We start from the raw sequence: 22,453 nt of genomic DNA, 5'->3' as shown, positions 1-22,453 counted from the left end.
GGGTTTCTTGGGGAGAAATGCTTCGGGGGCCTACCATTTATAATTTACAGATGGTACCACTTTTTTTATGCCTGAAGGTAAGAATATCTTTCTTTATACATCTCTCTTTTATAGGTGTTTACAGTTAAATTAGGATTGCAAATTAATTCGAGTAAGAGCAGCTTGGTTGATAATATTGAGAATCATGTTATTGGTGATTTTGTTGAGACTGTTAGGCACTATTCTGCAATGGCCTATCACCTATTTAGCATGTTTCAGCAGTAAATCTGCACGCTAGTTCTTTTTGCGAGAAAATCTTGGATAAGATCACTAAGCATCTCAACAACTAGAAAGGCGCTCTTTTTCTTTCTTTCTTTTTTTTTTTTCTGTAGGGCATCGGCTTACTTCATTCCTTTTTTTTGAAATAAAAATATAGTATATATCATTAATTACATGTACCAAAGGGATGCCAATCCATATATAAAATTATTTACAGCTCAATCAGTGTATCTATAAGATTCCCAAAATCTTCCATAGATTGCCAAGAATAACCCGTTATTAATAAACTCATAGTCTGGAACTGTTTATCTTTAACTCTATCGAATCCAGTTTCTACTCCATCAAAAACTTTTCTATTTTTTTTCTTTTCTCGCAACCCAAAAAATGACAAGGGAAATGAGACCCACTTGCTTTTTCCCACTGCTAATGCTCTTCCACACTCAAATCTCATCCCTTATATTACCTGCCATAGCCCAACTAATCTCCAATAACTCATACACCATGGTATAACTTATACGTTAGTGGACACCACAACCAGATATAATTGCAAGATTCCTCCACACTCTTACCTAGGAAGTATCCATTCACCAAAACTTTTCCCCTTTTCATTAGCTTGTCAATAATAAGTATATATCCCTTTCCTGCCTCCCAAGCGAAAAAAGTCATTCTCAAGGGAGCACTCACGTTCCAAATTTGTTTGCATGGAAAGCTGATATCAATGGAATCATTCTTAGTGAAATGATGTAGTTACAAAAAGACTTTACCATGTATGTACTCTTAGACCTTAGGCTCCAAACTTATTGATAATTGCTCTTATTCAGATGGGCTGCGGATATAGAGCTAAGAAAGGACTCGAAATCATTAACCTCCCGATCATTGAGGTTTCTCATCGACTTCACTTGCCATTTCTCACTAAACCCCTCCCCCCGATGATTCTGAATGACTCACTAATTGTAATATCTTTGTTTTGCGCAATGTCAAAAATCAGAGGGAATTTACCTCTAAGTGCTCCATCATAAACCAAAGATCCATACAGATACTGATTCTTCTCCCCATCACTAATCCTCCACTTGATGCATCCCTAAAAATTATCTCTTCCTACACAAATTTTCTTCACAACCCTTTCCCATATAGTCTTGACGAAGTTCTATGATACCACCCTCTACCCACAATACCAAACTTCACGTTGATACCGTTCTCCAAAGAGTACCATTTTCTTTCACGAATCACCAAAGCCACCTGCCTTGCAGCACCTTGTTCATATCCATAAACGATCTCAACTCCAAACCACTCTGATCTAACGGTTTTTTAATCTTGTTTCATGCCACTAGATGATATCTCTTTCTATCCTCCAAGTAACCTCACAAGAATATGTATTTAATGGATTCCAATCTCTTCGTCACACTCATTGGGATTGTCAAGAAAGCATGTAATAAATGAGAAGGTAAGCCAATGTGTTTTTTATTAAAGTAAGCCGCACCCCTTAGACATCAGATTTCTCTTCTAACCTGCTAACCTCCTACCAAACCTTGTTATGATCAGGTCCCACATTCTCACATCTTTAGAATTAGCCCCTAAAGGCAATCCCAAATACTTGATCGACAACTTCACCTTTTTGCATCCCAAGACCTTTGCCAATCTGGTAACATCATCCCCACTACCCAATCTCACCAATTCAAGCTTAGTCAAATTAATATTAAATCCAAAAACTGCTTGAAAGCACAACAAGACACATTTAAGATTGAGAAGTGCTCCTTCATCCGCATCTCAGAACATTAGGGTATCACCAAAAAAAGGAGTAATTTCTGCCGCCTATTAGCCCACTTCCACTTCCACTTCTTCACCCACTCCCATTTACAGTCCTATAAACAAATCCAATTCCCTATCCCTTACCAACAATTTGTTCAACCCTTCCATAGCTATAATAAATAGCCATGGAGTTAAGGGATCCCCTTGTCTAAGTCCTTTGGGGCCTTGAAAAATGAAAATAGCCCTCCATTCACCATGACCGTCAAGGAAGTTAGTGATGCAAGAGCTAATCCACTTACACCATCTCTCTCCGAAGTCCATTCTCTTCAACATATATTCAATAAAACCCTAGTTGACGTGATCATACGCTTTTTTCACGTCAAGTGTGTAGAGGAATCCTCTATTTCGAGATAATAGTTCATCTACCACCTCATTAGCCACCAAAGCCGTGTCCATAATTTGCCTCCATTCCACAAAAACATGTTGACATTCACCTATCACTTTATTCATCATCTTGACCATCCTTTTGGCTAATACCTTTGCAATAAGCTTGTAGATGCTCTCGACAAGACTAATAGGTCTAGATTCTTTAGGGTTAACGACTCCCTCTACCTTAGCAATCAAAACCAAAAAATAGGAATTTAAAGATTTAACAAAGAGCTCACCCCATGCAATTTCTTAAACACTTCTACGATGTCCTCTTTCATAACATGTCAAAATCTTTATACGAAGCTCATGTTAAAACCATCATGTCCAGGAGCTTTATCTTCGTTACATTGCATAAATCCTTTCAAAATTTCTTCTTCTGTAAATCCCCTTTCAAGTGAGGCATGACTGATTTCATCCGAAGTTTCAAATTTTAGACTATCTAACTTTGATCACCATCTAACTCCTCCCTGTACAAAACAAAAAACTCCCTGACACCTTGTCTCAACTCCTTATTGCCCTACATTACCTGCCCATAAATACCGATTTTTCCACATAATTGATCATTCTATGGTGGTCTGTCATACTGTGAAAAAATTTAGTATTCCTATCCTCCTTCCTGATCAATCTGCCTCTTGATTTCTGTATCCAAAAAATTTATTTCATTTGTAGTCTATTTGCCAATTAGAGCTTCAGTGCCTCCTTGTGGCCAAGTTTTTAGTTGACAAAGCATTCTCTCTTTTCCATCAACAGTCTCAATGTCACCTACTAAAGATTTTATTTCTATGTCTTCTCTTCGCTCTTCCTTGCACCACAATTTGATTATAGTTTTCACAACCTTCAACATATGAGCAATTCTAAAGCTGTCATTACCACCGACTGTAGCATTTCTCTACCAATCACCAATCCTATCACAGAAAGCATTAGCCTTCAGCCATTTTTCTTCAAACCTGAAAGGATAAGGACCCCACTTGATCCCTTTGGCTGCAAGATATATGGGGAAATAGTGTGATGAAGTTTGCTGCAGAAGCTTCTAACATATACCCATTGCTTGTATTTGGCAATAAACCGACACCAAAAACTTGTCAATTCATAACATGTCAAATTCAGTCTTTAGATAACCAAGTCTATTTTAATTCCATTTTATCAAGAGTCCCTTAAATTCTTCTGCATACACCCTCGAAAATTATTCTCTAGATCTTTCAATCTACTCAGCATCATGTTAAAATCACCTCCTACAACCCACAAAAGGTCTCATTTTTGTTTACAGTCGTCCAAATCTTTCCACAATGAGCTTTTCTCCCACCCTTCCCCTTTGTTATAGACCCTATGGACACCCATTTTCCCATACTTTTACAGTTTTTAAATAGATATGATATAGAACATTCCTCTAACATTACCTCCTCACACTTTAGATACCTGTCCTTCCACAAAATTATAATCCCACCCGATGCTCCTCTAGCCGGTAGGCTTTCCATCCTACCTCTTTTGTTTTCCATAAGTTACAGATGAAGCGATTAGATATGAATTTCAGTTTTGTTTCGTTCAAACAAATCAAGTTTGGTTTCCATATATTCATACATCCACTAATTACTTGTTGCTTCTTCTGATCATTTAAGCCCTTAATATTCCAGGAGATAATCCTTCTAAACATGATTAAGTCTCTTCTGTAACCCTCATCCCTTCAGGCTTTTAGACTTGCTTTTCGAGTATCCCTTTTTATTTTCTTTGTACAGAAGCCCAATTGGTATAGCTAATAGAGTTGAGAAAAATATGACAGATTTCTTGTTGTCTTGGATGAAAGTTCTAGAGATTTCACTTAATTATATGAGATGTACAACAATTCTAAAAAGATAGAAGCTTGGTATTAAGAAACCTTGTATGTAAAAATCTTATTATAGTAGTCAAATGTTATGACACTTTTCTCTGGAGCCTCTTTCTATATGACAAAAGGTTTTATCATCACCCATAGTAGTCCATGAAAATTCATTTCTCATGTATACAAATATTTTTTCCCCTTAGTTCATCGCAAGGTGCATGATAATTCCCATTTTCTCTTTTGGGAAGATCATTTAGGGAAAGAATTTCCCTTTGCTACTCATTTTAAGAGGAGAGTTTCTTTATTGATAATTTCAATCTTCTATATATTTTGTATTAATGGCTACTTCAATGAATTGTTTTGGTTGCCGATTATTTTGATTTTCTTTTGTTTCTCTTGTAACCCAAATGATATAGAAACGATAGATTTAATGTCTTTAATGAATGTTCTTGACAACTTTTATCTTATCTATGTTCTTGGTTGTTACACTTGGATCTTCATTCTGATACTTCAATATCATATCAGAAACATATGTGATAGTTGAATTTCACATAACCACTTAAGTTATATGCTACTAATATCTTGAACTTAAGCTCATAAAAGAGGAAACCAAATAAATTCCTCATTAAAGGACTAAAGCTCATGGGTTAGGAGGGAATCTTGGAGATTTGGCGTCTTTTGAGACCATAAAGAGCCAGCCTTAATTTACCATTTTTAATTCCCCTAATACTTTTACAACTGATTAAGATCTTCTCTATTTATAAGGTTTCCGCAAAAGAGAGATCCTATCTAGTTACTTTGGTTATAATCTTCTTAATTCTTTATTGTTTTCTTATCTAAAAAAAAAAATTCTTTATTGTTTTCTTATTCAAGTCAATATTTAATTTCTTACGTAATTTATACAATTAATTTAGAAAATTTATTTGCTTGCAATGCATATGACCTACACTATAAATACACCTTCAATTCATGGTTGTACTCACTCAAATTTAAAGGAATAAATTACAAAGTTTCTTTTAAATAAGTGAGGTGTTCATCATTCTTGTTGAGATAAGAATTTGATCAACTTATCAAGATACTCTTTTGTTGTCTTCTTAATTCTTTTTATTTTTTGAATTACCTTAGTTCCTATAATACAATTCATAATGGGTTAAGTAAAAAAGGTTTATTTAGAATTTAAATTTTTGATGCTATTTGAGTATTATTTGAGTTTTGAATTGTACTGTTGATTCTGAGTTCTGCAACAAAAAACTCCATTTAAGGTTATAGTTTATTTGAGTTTTGGATTACCCTGTTGATCTTGAGTTCTGCAACAAAAAGCTCCCTTTAAAGTTATAGTTTTTGTTCGAACCATTCTTATGAATAGGATGAACACCAAAGAAATTCTCCAAAGTCAAAGATCTCATATGTGTTCCCCCATTATTCTGACGCGTGGAAGTTGTGGAATAAATTTTTCTTTGTTTGGGCTTGTGTGGGTGCATCCATCTAACTTTTAGATTTTCATTTCTACTACCTTAAGAGTTATAGAAAGGACAAAGGAGCATAAGGTATTATAGAGAGGGCCCATTTTTGCTAGTTTGTGGGCCAGCTAGTTAGAACAAAGTGAGATAATTTTCAAGCACATCACCTGTTCTAAAATAGGATGATCCACTCTGCTTCACTTGGGGGAAAAGCACAGGGCTTTTTAAAGAGGATGTCTTCATCTACTCTGTGAAGAGATTGAATATCTATTTTGTCTTAAGGCCTTCTGGTTTTTCTTTTGTATTTATTATTATTATTATTATTTTGTGATGCAGGTGCAATGCAAATAAAATCCCAAGAACTGAAGCCTAATTGCTGTTTGTGGAGTCAGATTCAAACGCTACTTTACATGAACAGTTGGTCCTTCAAATCAAGTCCAAATTCAATAAATCAGGTGTCCTTGGAAAGCCTGGGAAGTCTAGTTTCTAATGCAACAAGCCTTGATTGATTTGGAATTTTCAAAAGAGAGTTATGACGGTATTAAGCAATAGCGCCTAAACTATCCACTTCTAAAGATAATACTTACTAATATGTCAAAGTATCTTAAAATCACTAGGCTAGCTGCAAGAATGAAAATAAGTACTTTACTCTTATATTTTCCTATAATTGGAGGATTGTTCCGAGGCATTTTATATCTGTTTGACACTAATGATGATAGAGATTTGAATATTAATAGAAATTGAACAAACTTGATGCTTTGTTTTCAAACAAGTTTTATATCCTTTCAGTAGATTCTATTGAGTGGTGAGTTTTTTTTGTATTTCCATATTCTTTAATGGATTTCTATTGAGTGATGAGTGCATTTGTCCTATATTTATGAGATTTTGGGATTCTTAGGGTGGTCGCTCAACACTTTTCATTAATTTACCAATTTTGTTTTCAAAAAACACGTTTGGTTTGGAAGGCTATTTCTTTATTTCCCCTTAATTGTTTAAGGTAATTCTTTATGTGCAATCAAAGTTCAAAATGTGAACTTCCATTCTCTCAAGTTTCACATCTTACTTATCTGTTTTACTCAAGAAGAATAATACTCCCTATTAGAATATCACAAAATATTTTACGGAATATTCTTTATAGTTATTAGTTGATTTCCTATCATTAATAGGGTGATTTATGTTTCATATATAGATTCCTCTTCTATGTACATTTACACCTAACTCTATGTAATGAAATGCATGTAAATATTCAAAATTCACTTCTCTAATTATTACATGGTATCAAAGTTAGGGTTAGAGTTAGGGTTTTAAGGGTCAAATTACATCAAGCCAAAAGAATGGTTGAACAACTCATTGCTGACGCCAAAGGAAGACAACCACCGATCTCCGACCAGTTCAGAGTGTGGGCAGTACGGTGGTGTACGCGGGAGAAGCCAAGGATAACAGTTCGCGCGGCAGTTTGAGGTGTGCGGCGGGATTGCCAAAGGAAAGCATCTCCGTGCGTGTTGGATTCCTGTTCGAGGAAAGAAGGCATAGAGGAGCTCGATCGGCCAATTTTGTGCACAAACCCACAAGGCTGAAGAAAGGAAAGTTGCAACAAAGGAGATCGCATGACAGCAAGTGATTCTCCGCTTTCCAGCGTAATTTAGGGTGTTTCTGCGAGCGCCATTCCATATTAGGGTGTGCATTAGGGTTCTATGGTAATTTCCTGCAACGGCGCGCGAACTCCAATGGTCTCAGTGTGGTTCTCTTTCTTTCTGTGTGTGAAAAAATATTCTATTTTCTTAAAGTTTCTACCTTATTTGCAGTGTTTTCCGAATATCTCTGACTGTTATGTTTTACGTATTCTGAGTGGCATATTTTTTATAATTCCTGAATTGAAATGAATATTGTCTGCTATTATTGCCATGAATAAGGACATATAAAATAGTCTTGTAAAAAATTGTAGAATTGCAATATATAAACCGCAATTATTGTTGTTGCTAATGCTATCTCATCTTTTAAAAAAACTGTTATAATTTTAACTGATGAGTATACTAAATTCACTAAGTATCAGAAATATTTGAATAAATTTTTATCTCCTCATCGAACAGATGGGTGATTGATTCTGATACTACATATCACATGACAGATAATCTTAATATTTTTTTTTATTTTTCAACCACTCAAAATACATTTTCCTGTAACTATTGCTGATGGGTCGACTTATAACATTGTCGGATCTGAGACTACAAAACCAACTTCATCTACTACCTTGTCATCTGTATTAAATTTACTTAAACTTACCTTCAATTTGATTTATGTGAGTAAGTTGACTAAATATTTAAATTATTGTATTACATTCGTTCCTAATTACTGTGTTCTTTAAGATCTTATGATGAAGCAGATTATTGGCAAATGAAATATATTAAATTGTCTCTACATTCTTGATACCTGGGAGCCTCGGTCGTTTGTTTGCTCTGCTGTTATATTTTCATTTAAATTACATTGTCAATTAAGACATTCCCCTCTAGCTGTGTTGAATAAGTTATACCTTTAATTCTATTATATACTTTTACTGGATTGCGAGTTATGTCGATTTCTAAAACATTATCATAGTCCGTCAGGTTCAAGAGTCAATAGATGAGCTAAATCTACTTTTGAGTTGGTACATTTTGATGTTTGGGCCCTTGTCCTGTTTTGTCCAAAACAGGTTTTTAAGTATTTTGTTACCTTTATGAATGATTTTTCTCGAATGACCAAAACAGGTTTTTAAGTATTTTGTTACCTTTATGAATGATTTTTCTCGAATGACTTGAATATATTTTATAAAGAATCATTCTGAAGTATTATCTCATTTTTGTGTTTTTTGTGCTAAAGTCAAGACACAATTCAATATTTCTGTGCATGTATTGAGAAGTGATAATGTCAAAAAATATATGTCAAACTCATTTCAGAACTATATAACTCAATACGAAATCCTTTAGCAATTCTCGTGTGTTGATACACCATCTCAAAATGTAATCGCTGAAAGAAAGAACATGCATTTACTTAAGACAACTCGAGCTCACTTGTTCCAAATACAAGTCCCTAACCAATTCTGGCTTGATGCTGTTTCTACAGTATATTTTTTTATTAATCGTATGTCATTTATAGTATTTAATGAAGATGCTCCTTACAGTGTTCTTTTTCTAAACAAGTATTTTCGGTGCAATATAAGATATTTCGTAGTACCTGTTATGTGCGAGATGTGTGACCTAATATAACAATATTGGATCCAAAAGCCCTGAAATGTGTATTTTTGATATGTTCTCGCCTTAAAAAAAAATACTAATGCTACTCTTCAGATCTCAATAAATTTTTGTTATCAACTGATGTAATTTTTCTAGAAAATACATCGTTTTTCTCCTCGTTGTCCAAGTTTACAAGTTAGGGGGTGGACGATGAGTGGTTCATTTATAGTTTCACACCAAGCGTCTCTACTGAGCAAATAAATAATAGTATTTCTCTATATGATGTGTCTCAAACTCTACTTGAGCAAGTTGGTGATAGTGTTATTGTGCTTTTGACCTAAGTGCCACCACCAATTATTCATGTTTATTTCAGAAGACAACAGACTCATGATACATGTCCTAAACTAGGTTTATCGTCAGCTGATTCTACCTCATAGGATCTTGATCTCCCCATTAGTCTTCGTAAAGGTAAACGTCAGTGCATCATTCCTCAGTCAATTTATCCTATTGCTAATTATGTTTCATATGATCGTCTGTTTCCCTCGTCTACTTCCTTCATTGATTATATAGATTCAATTTCCGTACCAAAGACACTTAAGGAAGTTTTGGATCATTCTAGTCGCATGATGCAATGCGTGAAAAGATAAATACTCTCGATGAAAATCATACTTGGAATTTGGTGGATTTACCCAAAGGAAAAAGGATCGTGGGGTGCAAATAACTCTTTTCAGTTAAAATAAACCCAAATGGCTTAGTAACAAGAGTTAAAACCCGACTTGTAGTAAAAGTCTATGCTCAGACTTATGGGGTTGATTATTCTAATACTTTATCTCCAGTGCCAAAACTTATATCTGTCCGTTTATTTATCTACATTGAAACATCTCAAAATTAACTCTTACACTAGTTAGATATCAAAAATGTATTCCTTCATGGCGACTTTCTAGACGAAGTATATATGAAGCAATTACCTAAATTTGTTGTTCAGGGAAAATATGAGAAAGTCTGTCATTTGAAGAACTTTTTGTTTGCGCTGAAGCAGAGTCCCCGTGCGTGATTTGACAAATTTAGTAAAGTAATTATGGAATTCGGATTGAAGAAGAGCAAGTGTAATCACTCGATCTTTTATAAACAGTCAATAGCTGGTCTTATACTTTTTATTATCTATGTCGATGATATTGTTATTACAAGTGATGATTGTGCAAGAATATCCTCTCTCAAATCATTATTATATACTAAGTTTCACAACAAACATTTAGATCAGTTAACATACTTCTTGGGAGTAAAAGTAACAAGAAACAAAAAAAAGATTTTCTTATCTCAGAAGAAGTATGTACTTAATCTACTAGTAGAAACTGGAAAGTTGGGAGCTAAACTATGTAACACAATAATGATATCAAATGTATACCTTACTAAAAATATGATGACTCCCTTCATGATTCAAAAAGGTACAGACGATTAGTTGGAAAATTAAATTATTTCACAGTGACTCGCCTAAATATTGCATATCCTGTCAGTGTTATTAGCCGATTTATGTCTGCACCTACAGTCAAACATTGAGAGGCTTTAGAACAAATTTTGTGCTACCTAAAAAGTACTTCAGGACTTGATATACTGTTTAGCAATCATGTGCACACTCACATTGAATGCTTTCAAGATACTGATTGGGCTGCATCTAAAATTGATAAAAGATCTACGACAGCTTATTGTATTTTTGTTAATGCGAACCTAACATCATGGAGGAGTAAGAAGCAGACCGTTGTGTCCCGATCCAGTGCAGAGTTCGAATATAGAGTTATGACTCAGTTCACATGTGAAGTCTTACGGATACAACATCTCTTAGTGGAAGTGGGTTTGAATCTCATATTACTTGCAAAACTCTAGTGTGATAATCAAGTTGTTCTTCATATTGTTTTAAATCTAATGTACCATAAAAGAAATAAACACATTGAAATTGATTGTCACTTCATTCATAAGAAAATTCAAGAGAACTTGATTTCTATCGGTTATGTGAAAACAAGAGAAAAATTAGGTAATATATTCACAAAAGATTTAAATGAAACCCGAATTGAATATCTTTGTAACAAGCTGAATATAATCAATATTTATGCTTCACCTTAAGGAGGAGTGTTAAAATATCACAAAATATATTATGAAATATTTTTATGTAATTGTTATTTGATTTCCTAACATTAATAAGGTGATTTATGTTTCCATGTATAGATTCTTCTTCTATATGAACTCCTAACTCTATGTAACTAAATGCATGTAAATATTCATAATTCTTTTCCCTAATTATTACATTCCCTCATTTGTAACCCCCTTTCTAATTTCTCACCCTCATCATTTTTCTTGGTTGAAGGATATTATTAGGATGCTTTTACCTACTTTGCAAAGAGATTCGATCTCTATTTTGTCTTAAAGCTTTCTGGTTTTCCTTTTTTATTTCTTGTTTCTTTATTTTGTTTGGTTGAATGATATTATTCCGTCTCTTCTGAAAATTCTCTTTTTCATCAATAAAGTTCTTTTATAAAAAAAAAAAAAAAGAATAATGAATAACCAGAAGGTCCATACAATCAATTGTTTAAAATGATAATAGTAGCACATACCATCCTCATAATCCTTGGCCTCCGAGTGTGAATGAAATGCAACAACCTTATCTGGAATCAAGTCCCTTGGAGTAACCAACTCTCCTAATCCTATAGGCCTCCTTACAGTTTTTACTGATCTTCTTGGTAACTCCTCCGATTTATCAGCAGCAGTAAATAAAGAGGCTAACACTTCCTTCTGAAGATTATTCCTCTCTTTTTGCTCTTTAGATATTTTCCCACCATTTGTATTTGAAACTTTACTTTCACTACTAAGGCAATAAAAACACAAGCCATGAAGGGTTTGAGAAACTTAGTTTCCGTTTGATACATAAAAATGCTTTCTAGTTTTCATTTTTTAAATTTATAGGTATCACATTCACAAAACTGTAGAAATTAGTTAATGATGAAGAGAATGTTAATGAAATAATAATGAAATCAGAAAATTTTAAGATATATTTTTTTAATATTTTCTAATACTTATTATGTCTGCATTTTTATTATTTCACCAAATATGCAACACTTACATATTTCCGTAAATAAAACAAGCATAAATACATAAATTTAAAAAAATGAAGACTAGAAGATACAATTAGTGAGAGCTATCCTCCAAAAGTAATCCCCCATATTATTGGTGTATAGCTTTGAAAACTTGCTATCCCAAAAGATTAGCAAAAAATTATTTTTCTTCATGCTTTTCTTATGCTTCCATATATAACTCAAAAATTTCCTTACCAGAACCTGCAATAGTTTAGTATCACTATAAAAACAGCATCAAAATTGATGTAGTATGGTTAGTGATGACTTTGCTTTTACACTTGTTATTATTTGTTTCATAAAACTTAATTACGCTTTAGTACACAGTTATCCCTGTAGTTGGTTTCTAGTTTTCATATCCTAAATTAATAAATATTTATATATGTGCTTACCCATATCTTCGTTTATGAAAACATGTTGGATGATGTGTATTTGTGGAATAATCAAGTAAAATGAGAACAGTTTTAAAAACAACTTTTTATACTCTTTTAAACCCATCCTTATTTTATTATTATTAACTGCTATTGTTTGCACTGCTTTATGTATTTTTATGCACACAGGAACAAATTTGAAAAATTAAAATAGAAAATATTTTAAAGTACTAATCAATGCCTTATAAACAGAACTTCCCCTCTTGAAGAAAGTATGCTCAATAATTGAAACTACTTGACATCAGCCCCTCTATATTCTTTTCAATATTAATCCCTAGAAGTTGTTAGAAACGAAAGAAATTATGAAAATTAAAAGAATACCAAACAGAATAATCCACATGTTGTAGTTGCAGCCTTTCCTGAGTTGAAGATCCTTCAGAGTTTCGACGCATATCACTGGCCTGTAAAATGAACCATACAATGGAAAAATGGTGAATCAATCAAGAATAGTAAAAAGGTTGCAAGTTTTCAAGTTTCAGAGGAAAGAAGACTATTGACAGAAAACTTCCACTTAATACCAAAACAGAAGATGTTCATGGAGCGTGCAAAGCACCAAACTTCAGAGGAAAGAAGACTATTGACAGAAAACTTCCACTTAATACCAAAACAGAAGATGTTCATGGTGCGTGCAAAACACCAAACTTCATAAGATCCGTAAAACCTTTCAACAGGAACTTATCATATCTCTCTTTTACTTCTTCGAAATGAGAAATAATTGCACCAGGAATACAAAATAACAATATTCAAAAAAAGAAGTGCATATCTCAAAGTATGGTAAATAATTACGTATCAACATTTCTCTTGTTGGGGCAGAAATTAGTTGGTTCTAGTGAGTTCTACCCGAAGGGAGGACTGGCTTACTAGGCGAAGAGTTTGAAGACCACAAATAGAATCTTTGGCTTGTCCTGGCAAGAAAGAATAGTAGAAAGTACTTGTTGTCTATAGAAAGAAAAGGAAGTGTTAGGAGGAGTTTGTTCTTTCCGTAAGGCATGGAGACTCATGAAGATTGTAGATGATGTTTGTGGGCTGGATCTGCCTGCCCTCAAGTCTAGAACCAAGAAAGCTGTCTATCTTGCAGCTGGCTCGGGGAGGGGAGTCTCTGATTAAATAGTGATAGCCGAGAAGAGTTGCTTTGAGTTGGTCATAATTTCTTCTATGCAGAGATGCCCGTGCTTCAAGGTGATTCTAGAGTTCTCTGTTAAAGACATCTCAGATTCGCAGGACTATCTTCCCACGAGGCATTTGTAAATGTTGTTTGTGATCTGAGCAAGGGCATGAAGAAATAAGAGAAGAGAACTGAAAATCTTCTGAACTTATTTTGTAATGATTTTTGTGTAGGTACATGCACCCATGTATAGGTGACAGAGTACAATATGTATAAAATAAATTTTCTATAATCCTAAATTAATTACACTACAAAATTAGAGTCCAAAAGATGTGTATTATGTATAATTATTATTACAGATGGAGTTTGAATTAAATGGTTTATTAATAGGCTGCAAACAGTGTTAGAGGCAGAGCAAATTATTGAGGCAGAGTAGGGAAGGAAATTCCAACCAGAATAGGATATTGCTTCTGGGCTCAGAACTGTTTATCTGTCAGCATTTTTCCAGCATTTTTAATTGCTGTACTGTTGCTGTGATGCCGCTATCTCGGAAGTTTTGTGTGCAAGACTGGATGATGCACAAAGCATGCTTGCTGAAAAATAAATGCATACACAATACATATGCACACACACATAGCACAGGAGTGTTTTTTTTTTTTTTTGGAAATAAACACAGAAATGTAAGGAAACGCATTTCCATTCCAGTGGTTATCCTGGCTTTCCAAGCCCTTTCCCGGCACTTCCAATTGTCTTTTCGGCCTTGCTTTTATTTTCTTATCATGCTTTTTTTTTTTTTTTTTATATGGCGAATATGATTCTTTTGTTTATTTTATCATTTTCTTCTTTAATTCTTTGTCTTCTGGACTTATTCCATTATTTTTAATTGTCAATACTCCTCTGCAAACTGACCGCACTAAGATAAGTCTAAGTTTATCCCTTCAAAGACCAAAATGCAATCTTGATAGTGCCTTGATGAGAAGGGGAGTAGGACAAGTGGGTGTTTATAATGAGGTATAGATCAGATGGCTCCCTAAAGAGATATAAGGCTGGAATCATGGCAAAGGGATATATGCATATCTATTGTGTGGACTACCAAGAGATGTTTGTTCCAGTGGCGAAAATACATGTCGTAATAGGTTTGGTGTCTTTAGTGACTAGTTTTGATTGGTATTTGGCACAATTCAATGTAAATAATATTTTTCTTCATGGCAACATGGAGAAAGAGATATTCATGGATATCATTATGGGCTTTAAGAGAAAACTAAGAAACAATAAAATGTGAGGATTGACAGATTTCCAGTCAGTCAAGGTCTTCTCCTAAACATGCCGGGTCAATCTCAAAAGATACTCACTAGACCTCTCTCTGATCACTTTCTTATTTGCCTTGATCCTGGAGGTATTAAATGGGTCCTTCACCTTTTACAAATGACAACAAATAATTCAAATCTGATAATTTCAAATCCATGGTTGAAACTGTATGGAAAAACAATGTCTGTAAAGGGACAACTAGTTACTGTCTTGCCTTCAAACTCAATTCTGACAGAGAAAATTAAAATCTGGACTAAAGATGTGGAAAAGGCTGAGGAAAATGACATCAACAGTCTTATGAGGGAGCTTGATATTCTGGAAAAGGCAGAATGTGCTTCGGGACTGTCTCCCACTGATAGAGAAAGAAAAAATAGTCTTAAAATGGAACTTGCCAACAAACTTAATCTGGAAGCCTTCTTTTGGAAACAAAAGGCCAGAGAGAAGTGGCTTAAAGATGGTGACAAAAATACCAAATATTTCCATTACTTTGCCAACTATAAAAATGCTATATATATGGAAATTCATTGCTGCTGCATATGTATATATATCCATATATATATATAGAGACATAGGACCCCAGATTCCAATACCCACTACTCTTTTAATTTCAATTTTACTCAAAACTTAATAAAACATTAATAGAAATAAACTGCCATGTATGTATGTTATATATATGTATAGATATATTTATATATATAAACCAGCCAATATCTCTCGCTCAATTTCTCTGCTTTTAAATTTTTTTTTTTAAAGAAAAGTTCAAATCAGAGGAAGAAGATGAATGGATGACGAAGTATAATAACAAGATGGAGAAGAGAGGGGATTTGAGGTCCTCATGAATCCAACCAAGAGCAAAGAAAGAGATACCAACGGTGTTGGCAAAGGAGAAGCTTAAGCAATGTTGGTGACTGGTGTAACATGAGCTTTGGGGACGAAGCAGAGAAAGAAAAAGGGAAGCAGATGGAGGACTGTTCAGCAGGAGAGGAAGGCTTGGAAAATAAGATATAGGTTCTGTTTGTTTGGGTTTTGTGGGTGTATATATATTTCTTTTAGCCAGTCCAAACTGGGACTGGACCGGTTTTTTTCAATCCATGCTTCCATGGAATGAGGATTGGACCAAAATATTTTTGGTCCACTCTGGTATGGACCTATTTTGATCCACTCTGGTATGGACCAAACATCCGGTTCCGGTCTCGTTTTTCCTGTCTGGATCAGACTGTGCACACCCTTAATTCGTGTTTCATAGCATAAGTATGTGATCGATCTCCTAAAGAAGACAGGAAAGTTAGCATGTAAATTTGTCCTACACTTATATATCTTGCTCATACAAGGACAGACATCACATATGTCTTGAGCGTGGTTAGCCAATTTATGCATACATAGCTCAAGAGACGGTCACCTTCATGCAGCCTATAGATAGTACATTACCTAAAGACTAATCCTAACAAAAGAAATTTATTCAAAAGGACGACTGAATTAGCTCTTGGGGCATACACTAACATGCACAATGCAGGGTCACCAAGCTGTCAACTATGAGTTAATGTAGTTTTCTTGGAGAAAATCTTGTGACTTGAAGTAGTAAGAAGCAGAATGTGGTCACCAAATCAAGTGCAGAGATAGAGTTTAGGGTGATAGCACAGAAAGTTTGTGAATATTATGGCTCAAGATAATTTTGGAAGATTTATGGATCATCTAGGATGGGCTAATGACATTATTTTGCAACAACAAATTTGCCACTAACACTGCTCACAATCCTATGCATATAACAAAAGCTTCATACAGAAAAAGTTGGACATATTGATTTGTACTCAATAAATCTCAACTAATACAACTTGTAGATTTCTTAACAAAAAACAATCAGTAGTGTGATTTTCCAATGACTTATCTCCAAGTTGGGAATGAAATATTCATATTGAGTGGGAATAATAGGAAATCCCGCAATCTTCTACCTTAATATTAGGATGTTAGCCTTCCTAAAAATAGTCGATACTGGTTAGAGAATCTCTCTGATATAGAGGTTTTGATTTGTGCTGCAATTAGTCTCCTACTTTTTCTCTTTGTATAAGCTATATATACTCATATAATGTTCCTTCCTAATATACAATAGACGATCTCTCTAAATCTCATACAAACTCCTATCATGTGGAAAAAATTGTGAAATGATACACAAGTGAGGAATTAGGTGTTGGATATATTTTATAGTTCCTTCTCTAACGGCAATAGGCAAGTCCATATTAGGATCATAAGAAATAAATTCATTATCAACAGCAGAGGGAGAATAGATGGGACTAAAAGTTATAAATTTCAACATCTAATTAAAGAACCAAAGTTATAACAACTTGGCTTTCAACTAACATCTTAAATACATAGTAATTGTACTGACCTTCTGACTGGATTTATCATCAGGTTCATTCCTCTTCTCCAACCTTTTGCTTGATTGATTAAGTAGTTTCTCAATGCTCTGAAAGATCAAATAAATGGGAAAAAGAGTTTAGATATGCTTATCAGTTTAAATTCATTTTGAAAGTAAATAGATCACAAATAATCATTAACAGTAACATAGAAGTAATATTGATTAAGAAGCAATTGATAAGAATATTACCAAAATAACATTTCCAATTTATGATCAACTCGTGTATGGGGGATAAAATCATAGAATTATAGGAAAATTAAGGGAAAATGATACCAAATAACATAAATAGCAATATTTCCTACGTAGGCTAAAAATAATGGGGTAGTTTATGTATAGTCCTTTCCTATATAGCTAATGTCTTCCATAGGCAGGTCTTCTTGATGCTGAAAGTGAAAAATTCACTTTCCAAAAGGAGGACAAAAGAAAAAAGTTATTGTGATTGCAGTTAAAATAAAAGAAAGAGAGAAAAGGTTTATACATGTTTATATTATCAATTTACTCCGTGACATATTTATACACGTTTATATTATTTCTAAACAAGACTATAGATACATATTATTAATTGAGGGCTTTATTTTGAGTAAGGAACATCCACATAATAATTACGAGGATCTTTTTGAATAATCTTGGCAGTAAAGATTCCCTCTCAAGATGGTGCATAGATATCTCTCATGCCCATCTTGTAAATCAATCCATGAAATTGGGTACTTCCTAATCCTTTAATGGAGGTAGATGCAAGTTGTTTACTGAAATTTACATGGAAGATATTTAGAATATACAAAAAACTTTTTTTTCCGATAAAATGTCAACTAGTCCTTTCGTTGTTGAACTGGATTGTAAAAGATGCTACTTGCTACCTAGTTGACACAGTGTAGCACTAGACTCTTCCCTTCCAACAACTTTAATTCCCTCATCATTTTTTGAAGTCAATAGTAGCTCACATATTCTTAAGTCATAAGTTAATATTCAGCTTCAACTGTCAATCTTACCACTACAGTTAGTTTTTTAATCCTTTGAATAACTAAATTTCCACTAAGAAATGTGCAATATCTTGATGTAGAATTCTTATTATCAGCCAATAAAGACGCCTGTTTAGAATTCTAGTGGTTTCACGAGTTATCGGATCCAAAACCAACCCAATCATTTTATATATTAGTATAACTATTATTACATTTTTTTAAAGAACTATAATTACATTTATATGAATAACAATTAAAAAATACATATACACATAATGGATTAGGTTTGGGCAGATTTTGGAAGGACAAACCCGAACCATCCCTACTTGCCCCTCTTTTCTCGCCACCCCTAACCCGCACTTTTAAAAAATATCATATTATATTGTGTTTGGACGGGTCGGGTTAAGCAGGATCGAGTACAGAATGTCATCCTTAAGTGAGATCATCACTTCTCCACTCCAAACAATCAGCCGCAATGCACACAATAGTTTCTGCACTTCTCGGCACGTGTTGGAGCATTGTGTATCTCCGTCACGAACAACCAGTCATGTGAAACACTAGGAATCCTGAGAAGAGCTGCTCCTCTCTGTTACAACTAAAAACTGTCTGAAGCCTAGGAGACCTGAATTTATACAAAATACACAGAAAGACTGCACAAACAAATCATTATGACTTGTGATTCCAGGAAGAAAGGGGCAAGATGTCACGATTTCAAGTAGCAATCATGGGCACAAACTATGATACCATGTTGCGCCTCATGGATGAATCTCAGGAGTAATGGCAACAGTTCAATTGGGAAACAACATAACACGGCAATGGTAGCAGCTCAATTGGCCAGCAACTTAACAACAGTGCAAGCAGGTCAACTAGCAATTGATGAAAAATATGGTGGCAGCTCAGCAGTAGCAGCAACTAGTGCAACAACCTTGATCTGTTACCATGCTGTTTTGAAGAAAACGTTTCTCTACAATTTTTATAGAAAAAGAAACCTTACCGAGATAGGAGCAAAAGAATTACAGCACTCAGAATAAGACATCCTCCAGAATGAAACACACAAAAGAAGTGTAGGCACAGCATGCTCCTCATGGATAGAGGGGAAAAAAAATGTATCCAAGGACTATGAGCTTAGGCTAAATTGTCCCTCTTTCGGTGTAGACCAAGATGTTCTTGTCGTGATAATAACCGTGTGATTCAGCCCATAAAGATGCCAAAAAGGTTACCTCTCCCACAACTCATTGTATGGAGTATGTATATTGTTGAAGATTCTACAGTTGCACACAAGCCATATACTCCACAAACCCCCAAAAACTACATTTTTAAAAAAAAAAAAATGTACATATTTATATAAAAAACAGTTGACCTATTTGACATATTCTAGCTGTCTCTCCTACAATTACATATATACATGCACACATATACCCATAAATCTATCTGACTGCATTGACCTACCATATATGCGCTCTTACTATATTTACAACCAAAAAAAAATCTCTAGAACCCTAGCATTTCTTTCCAACCACAACATCCACAGATCAGTGAAATAACCAGCTCTAGAAAACATTGGATAGGCCCAGTTTATTTTGTTCAGAGTTATACAAGGATATAATTACTCCGCCAATCTTCTCTAAGCCTTTGGAGAAAAAAGGTTTCTTCAGTTCTTAGGCTAACCAAACTACTTATCCCAATTATAAAAAAAATTAAGAATATCTTAATTTCCTTTCCAAGAAAGACAGCAGCCAATGTATGTTAACAAATAGTGCATGAAGCCTCTAGATGCAAGATAGAATCCCTTCAATTTTATCTTTAAAAAAAGATAGAATCCCTTCAAAATAACTGAAATTTAGATTTGTGTTGACAAAGATGTGACCATTACACAAGCATATTTGTTCAAAAAGAAAAGATAGCAGTTTCAGGGATAAGGAGAATACTAAGTGTACCTTTTGCATATCATACCCACAATCACCTGCATATTGAAAAAAAAAAAACTTGATTAGTGGTGCCATACATCCCTTCCATGAAGATTAAAATATTCACAATATTACCACAACAATTCATAAAAGACCAATAAAAAATATGTTTGAATGATAAAGACTAACTACTGTCAAATTTTTCAGTAGCTATTGTTTTGTCTTATACAATATTTGGTTAGCTCAATCATAATGCCTGTCATTTATTTGCTAGATGATGAACTACAAAATTTCTTCTTCTTTCTTTCATAAAGTATTTGCATTGTCGGATCATTAATCCTAATCCTAGTTCTTCACAAACAATTCTTATGCACAATTGCTTACAGGACACCCTGTTGATTTTTCTTACTACTAGACCTTTAAGAACTTCATGAGAATTGATGAAAAATGATAGATATGGTACTTAATTGCGAGCTTGCTACTTGAGCTGATTTTCTAGCTCCTCAGAATATACTAACACATTAGCTTTCGAACAACATTCATATCACTCTCATAATTACTTACTTTTACAATTAGGAACATCCTAAAGATCAGTGGAAGGCTATTTCGAAATCCCTCAGCTATTTTGGCCGGTCGCTTACATGGAAAGAGTTCATGCCCTTTTGTTTGTTAAGGAGTAGGATCAAAATAAAAAGAAAAGACAGAATAGAAGGACAACTACATAGTTATTAGCCACTGTTATAAGATACTAAGATCCTTATTCACCCTTCCACCTCATCAGAAGCAGTCATATGTAATAGTTTTCCACATACACCTTAATGTGTGGAAAAGAAAAACTAAAGTATCAGCGTTGTAGTTGTTTCAAGGAACTTTCTGACAATACAAACTACATGCAACAGAAACACTTTTTAACACAGATACTTAAACAACTTCAAATATAGTAAAGTATGATGAGAAGGTAAAAATTTAAGTATGTAAACAGAAGCTAGATATCTCAAGTTAATTTTAACAGGGGACAAATTGAAACACAAGAAAGATAGTAATCAGTAAAGAACAAAAACATGTGAAGTTTGGCTTACCAAGGACTTGTCTGATTACATTCCTATCCAGCTTGAATCCATACCCAAGCATATTCAACAGAAAATCTTCCATATCCTTGTGCAAATTGTTTCCCTTTGCCGGCTTCAAGTTATCATTTTCCATCCAAATTTCAGACATAGGCAACTCCTCCTGATCCAATTTCAATGGTTTGGTTACCATTTGAGAACCATTAGCACAATGTATTGAATTGGATCTAGAATAATCTTTAAGAACACTCGAAATAGTGCCTCCTGAAACCGGACGCCATTTTTTCTTTGGAATGCTCGACTTTTCATTTGGAAATGAACTCTCAGGAATATCACCATTTGATGATTTGGAAGATTTTTCATTTCTCATCCCAACATTAGATGCAGGAGTTGAAGAACTGGTGTTTCCCTGCATCTTATACAGAATTTTACCAGCCATATCAGCATTTTGACCTGCCTTGCAATAAGCAGAAGCTATCTCCTCTAGAGAAAAATTAGATCCAAATGCATCAAGCAAAGCTTGCAACGCCTTTTCCTCGTCTCCATGGGATAATCCATTAGGATTAGATATTTCCATCCTAAATATCCTTCACAGCACCAAAAGGAGGGAAGCTCAACACATTAACTTGGGAAAAATGAAAAGAGAAAATTCAATGGAGGAATTGAACATTTACACAAATGCAATTCATACATCTACATATCACCACCCGGGAGAAAAAGTTATGGGGAATAAGCCTAGGAGAAAAATGTAACAATAAGAGAAAAGATGCACCATGCAATATATGTAACGATTATCTAACATGATGATGCAAACATGCAATTAGGATTCAAAGAAAATTTTCATTATAAAGAGTATGTGCCCCAAATCTGAAATTAAGCATGTTACAATGCTGCAAATTTATGAAAAAAAAAAAGTCATAAATATGCAAAGCCTAAAACAGACCTCAAGTGAAAGTAAAATATGCCTCAATTGTCAAATAATCAATAAATCATTTAACTTCAAAACTAAAAGAGTTTAAACTCCTCAAATAAAATGATCTTCCAATCTAAATCCAAAATACAACTAATATATTTTAATTTCTAAATCAAAATCCTCAATCACTCACGCGTCCCTCACCATGTACAACTTATTCCTCAAAATTTATAGGAAACTGGAGTGAGCTCACAACCCAATGAATAACAGAAAAAAACCAAACTAATTGGATCAAGTATATTTGAAC

At 34.1% G+C, this 22,453-nt stretch overlaps 1 protein-coding gene across 5 annotated transcripts in view; it reads right to left on the bottom strand.

The window, feature by feature from the left end:
• Window positions 1–22,453, bottom strand: part of LOC110817941 (putative nuclear RNA export factor SDE5) — a 31,605-nt gene that overhangs the window by 6,324 nt on the left and 2,828 nt on the right. For 4 of the 5 annotated variants that reach the window (XM_088208297.1, XM_088208296.1, XM_088208293.1 and 1 more), the window contains 5 exons: window positions 21,246–21,820; window positions 20,197–20,222; window positions 17,271–17,348; window positions 12,796–12,875; window positions 11,528–11,778 (listed from right to left, as the gene is read on the bottom strand). In XM_088208297.1, coding sequence (XP_088064423.1) covers window positions 11,528–11,778; window positions 12,796–12,875; window positions 17,271–17,348; window positions 20,197–20,222; window positions 21,246–21,810 — 1,000 coding nt within the window. In that variant the 5' untranslated portion in view covers window positions 21,811–21,820. The remainder of the gene's footprint in view (window positions 1–11,527; window positions 11,779–12,795; window positions 12,876–17,270; window positions 17,349–20,196; window positions 20,223–21,245; window positions 21,821–22,453) is intronic. The other variant, XM_088208294.1, reaches the window with a different exon arrangement.

Source organism: Carica papaya, chromosome 7 (genome assembly GCF_054855325.1).
Source record: "Carica papaya isolate Zhongbai chromosome 7, ASM5485532v1, whole genome shotgun sequence".
NCBI lineage: Eukaryota > Viridiplantae > Streptophyta > Magnoliopsida > Brassicales > Caricaceae > Carica > Carica papaya.
Note: the sequence above shows the minus strand (reverse complement) of the source record. Positions and strands in the feature narration are given on the sequence as shown.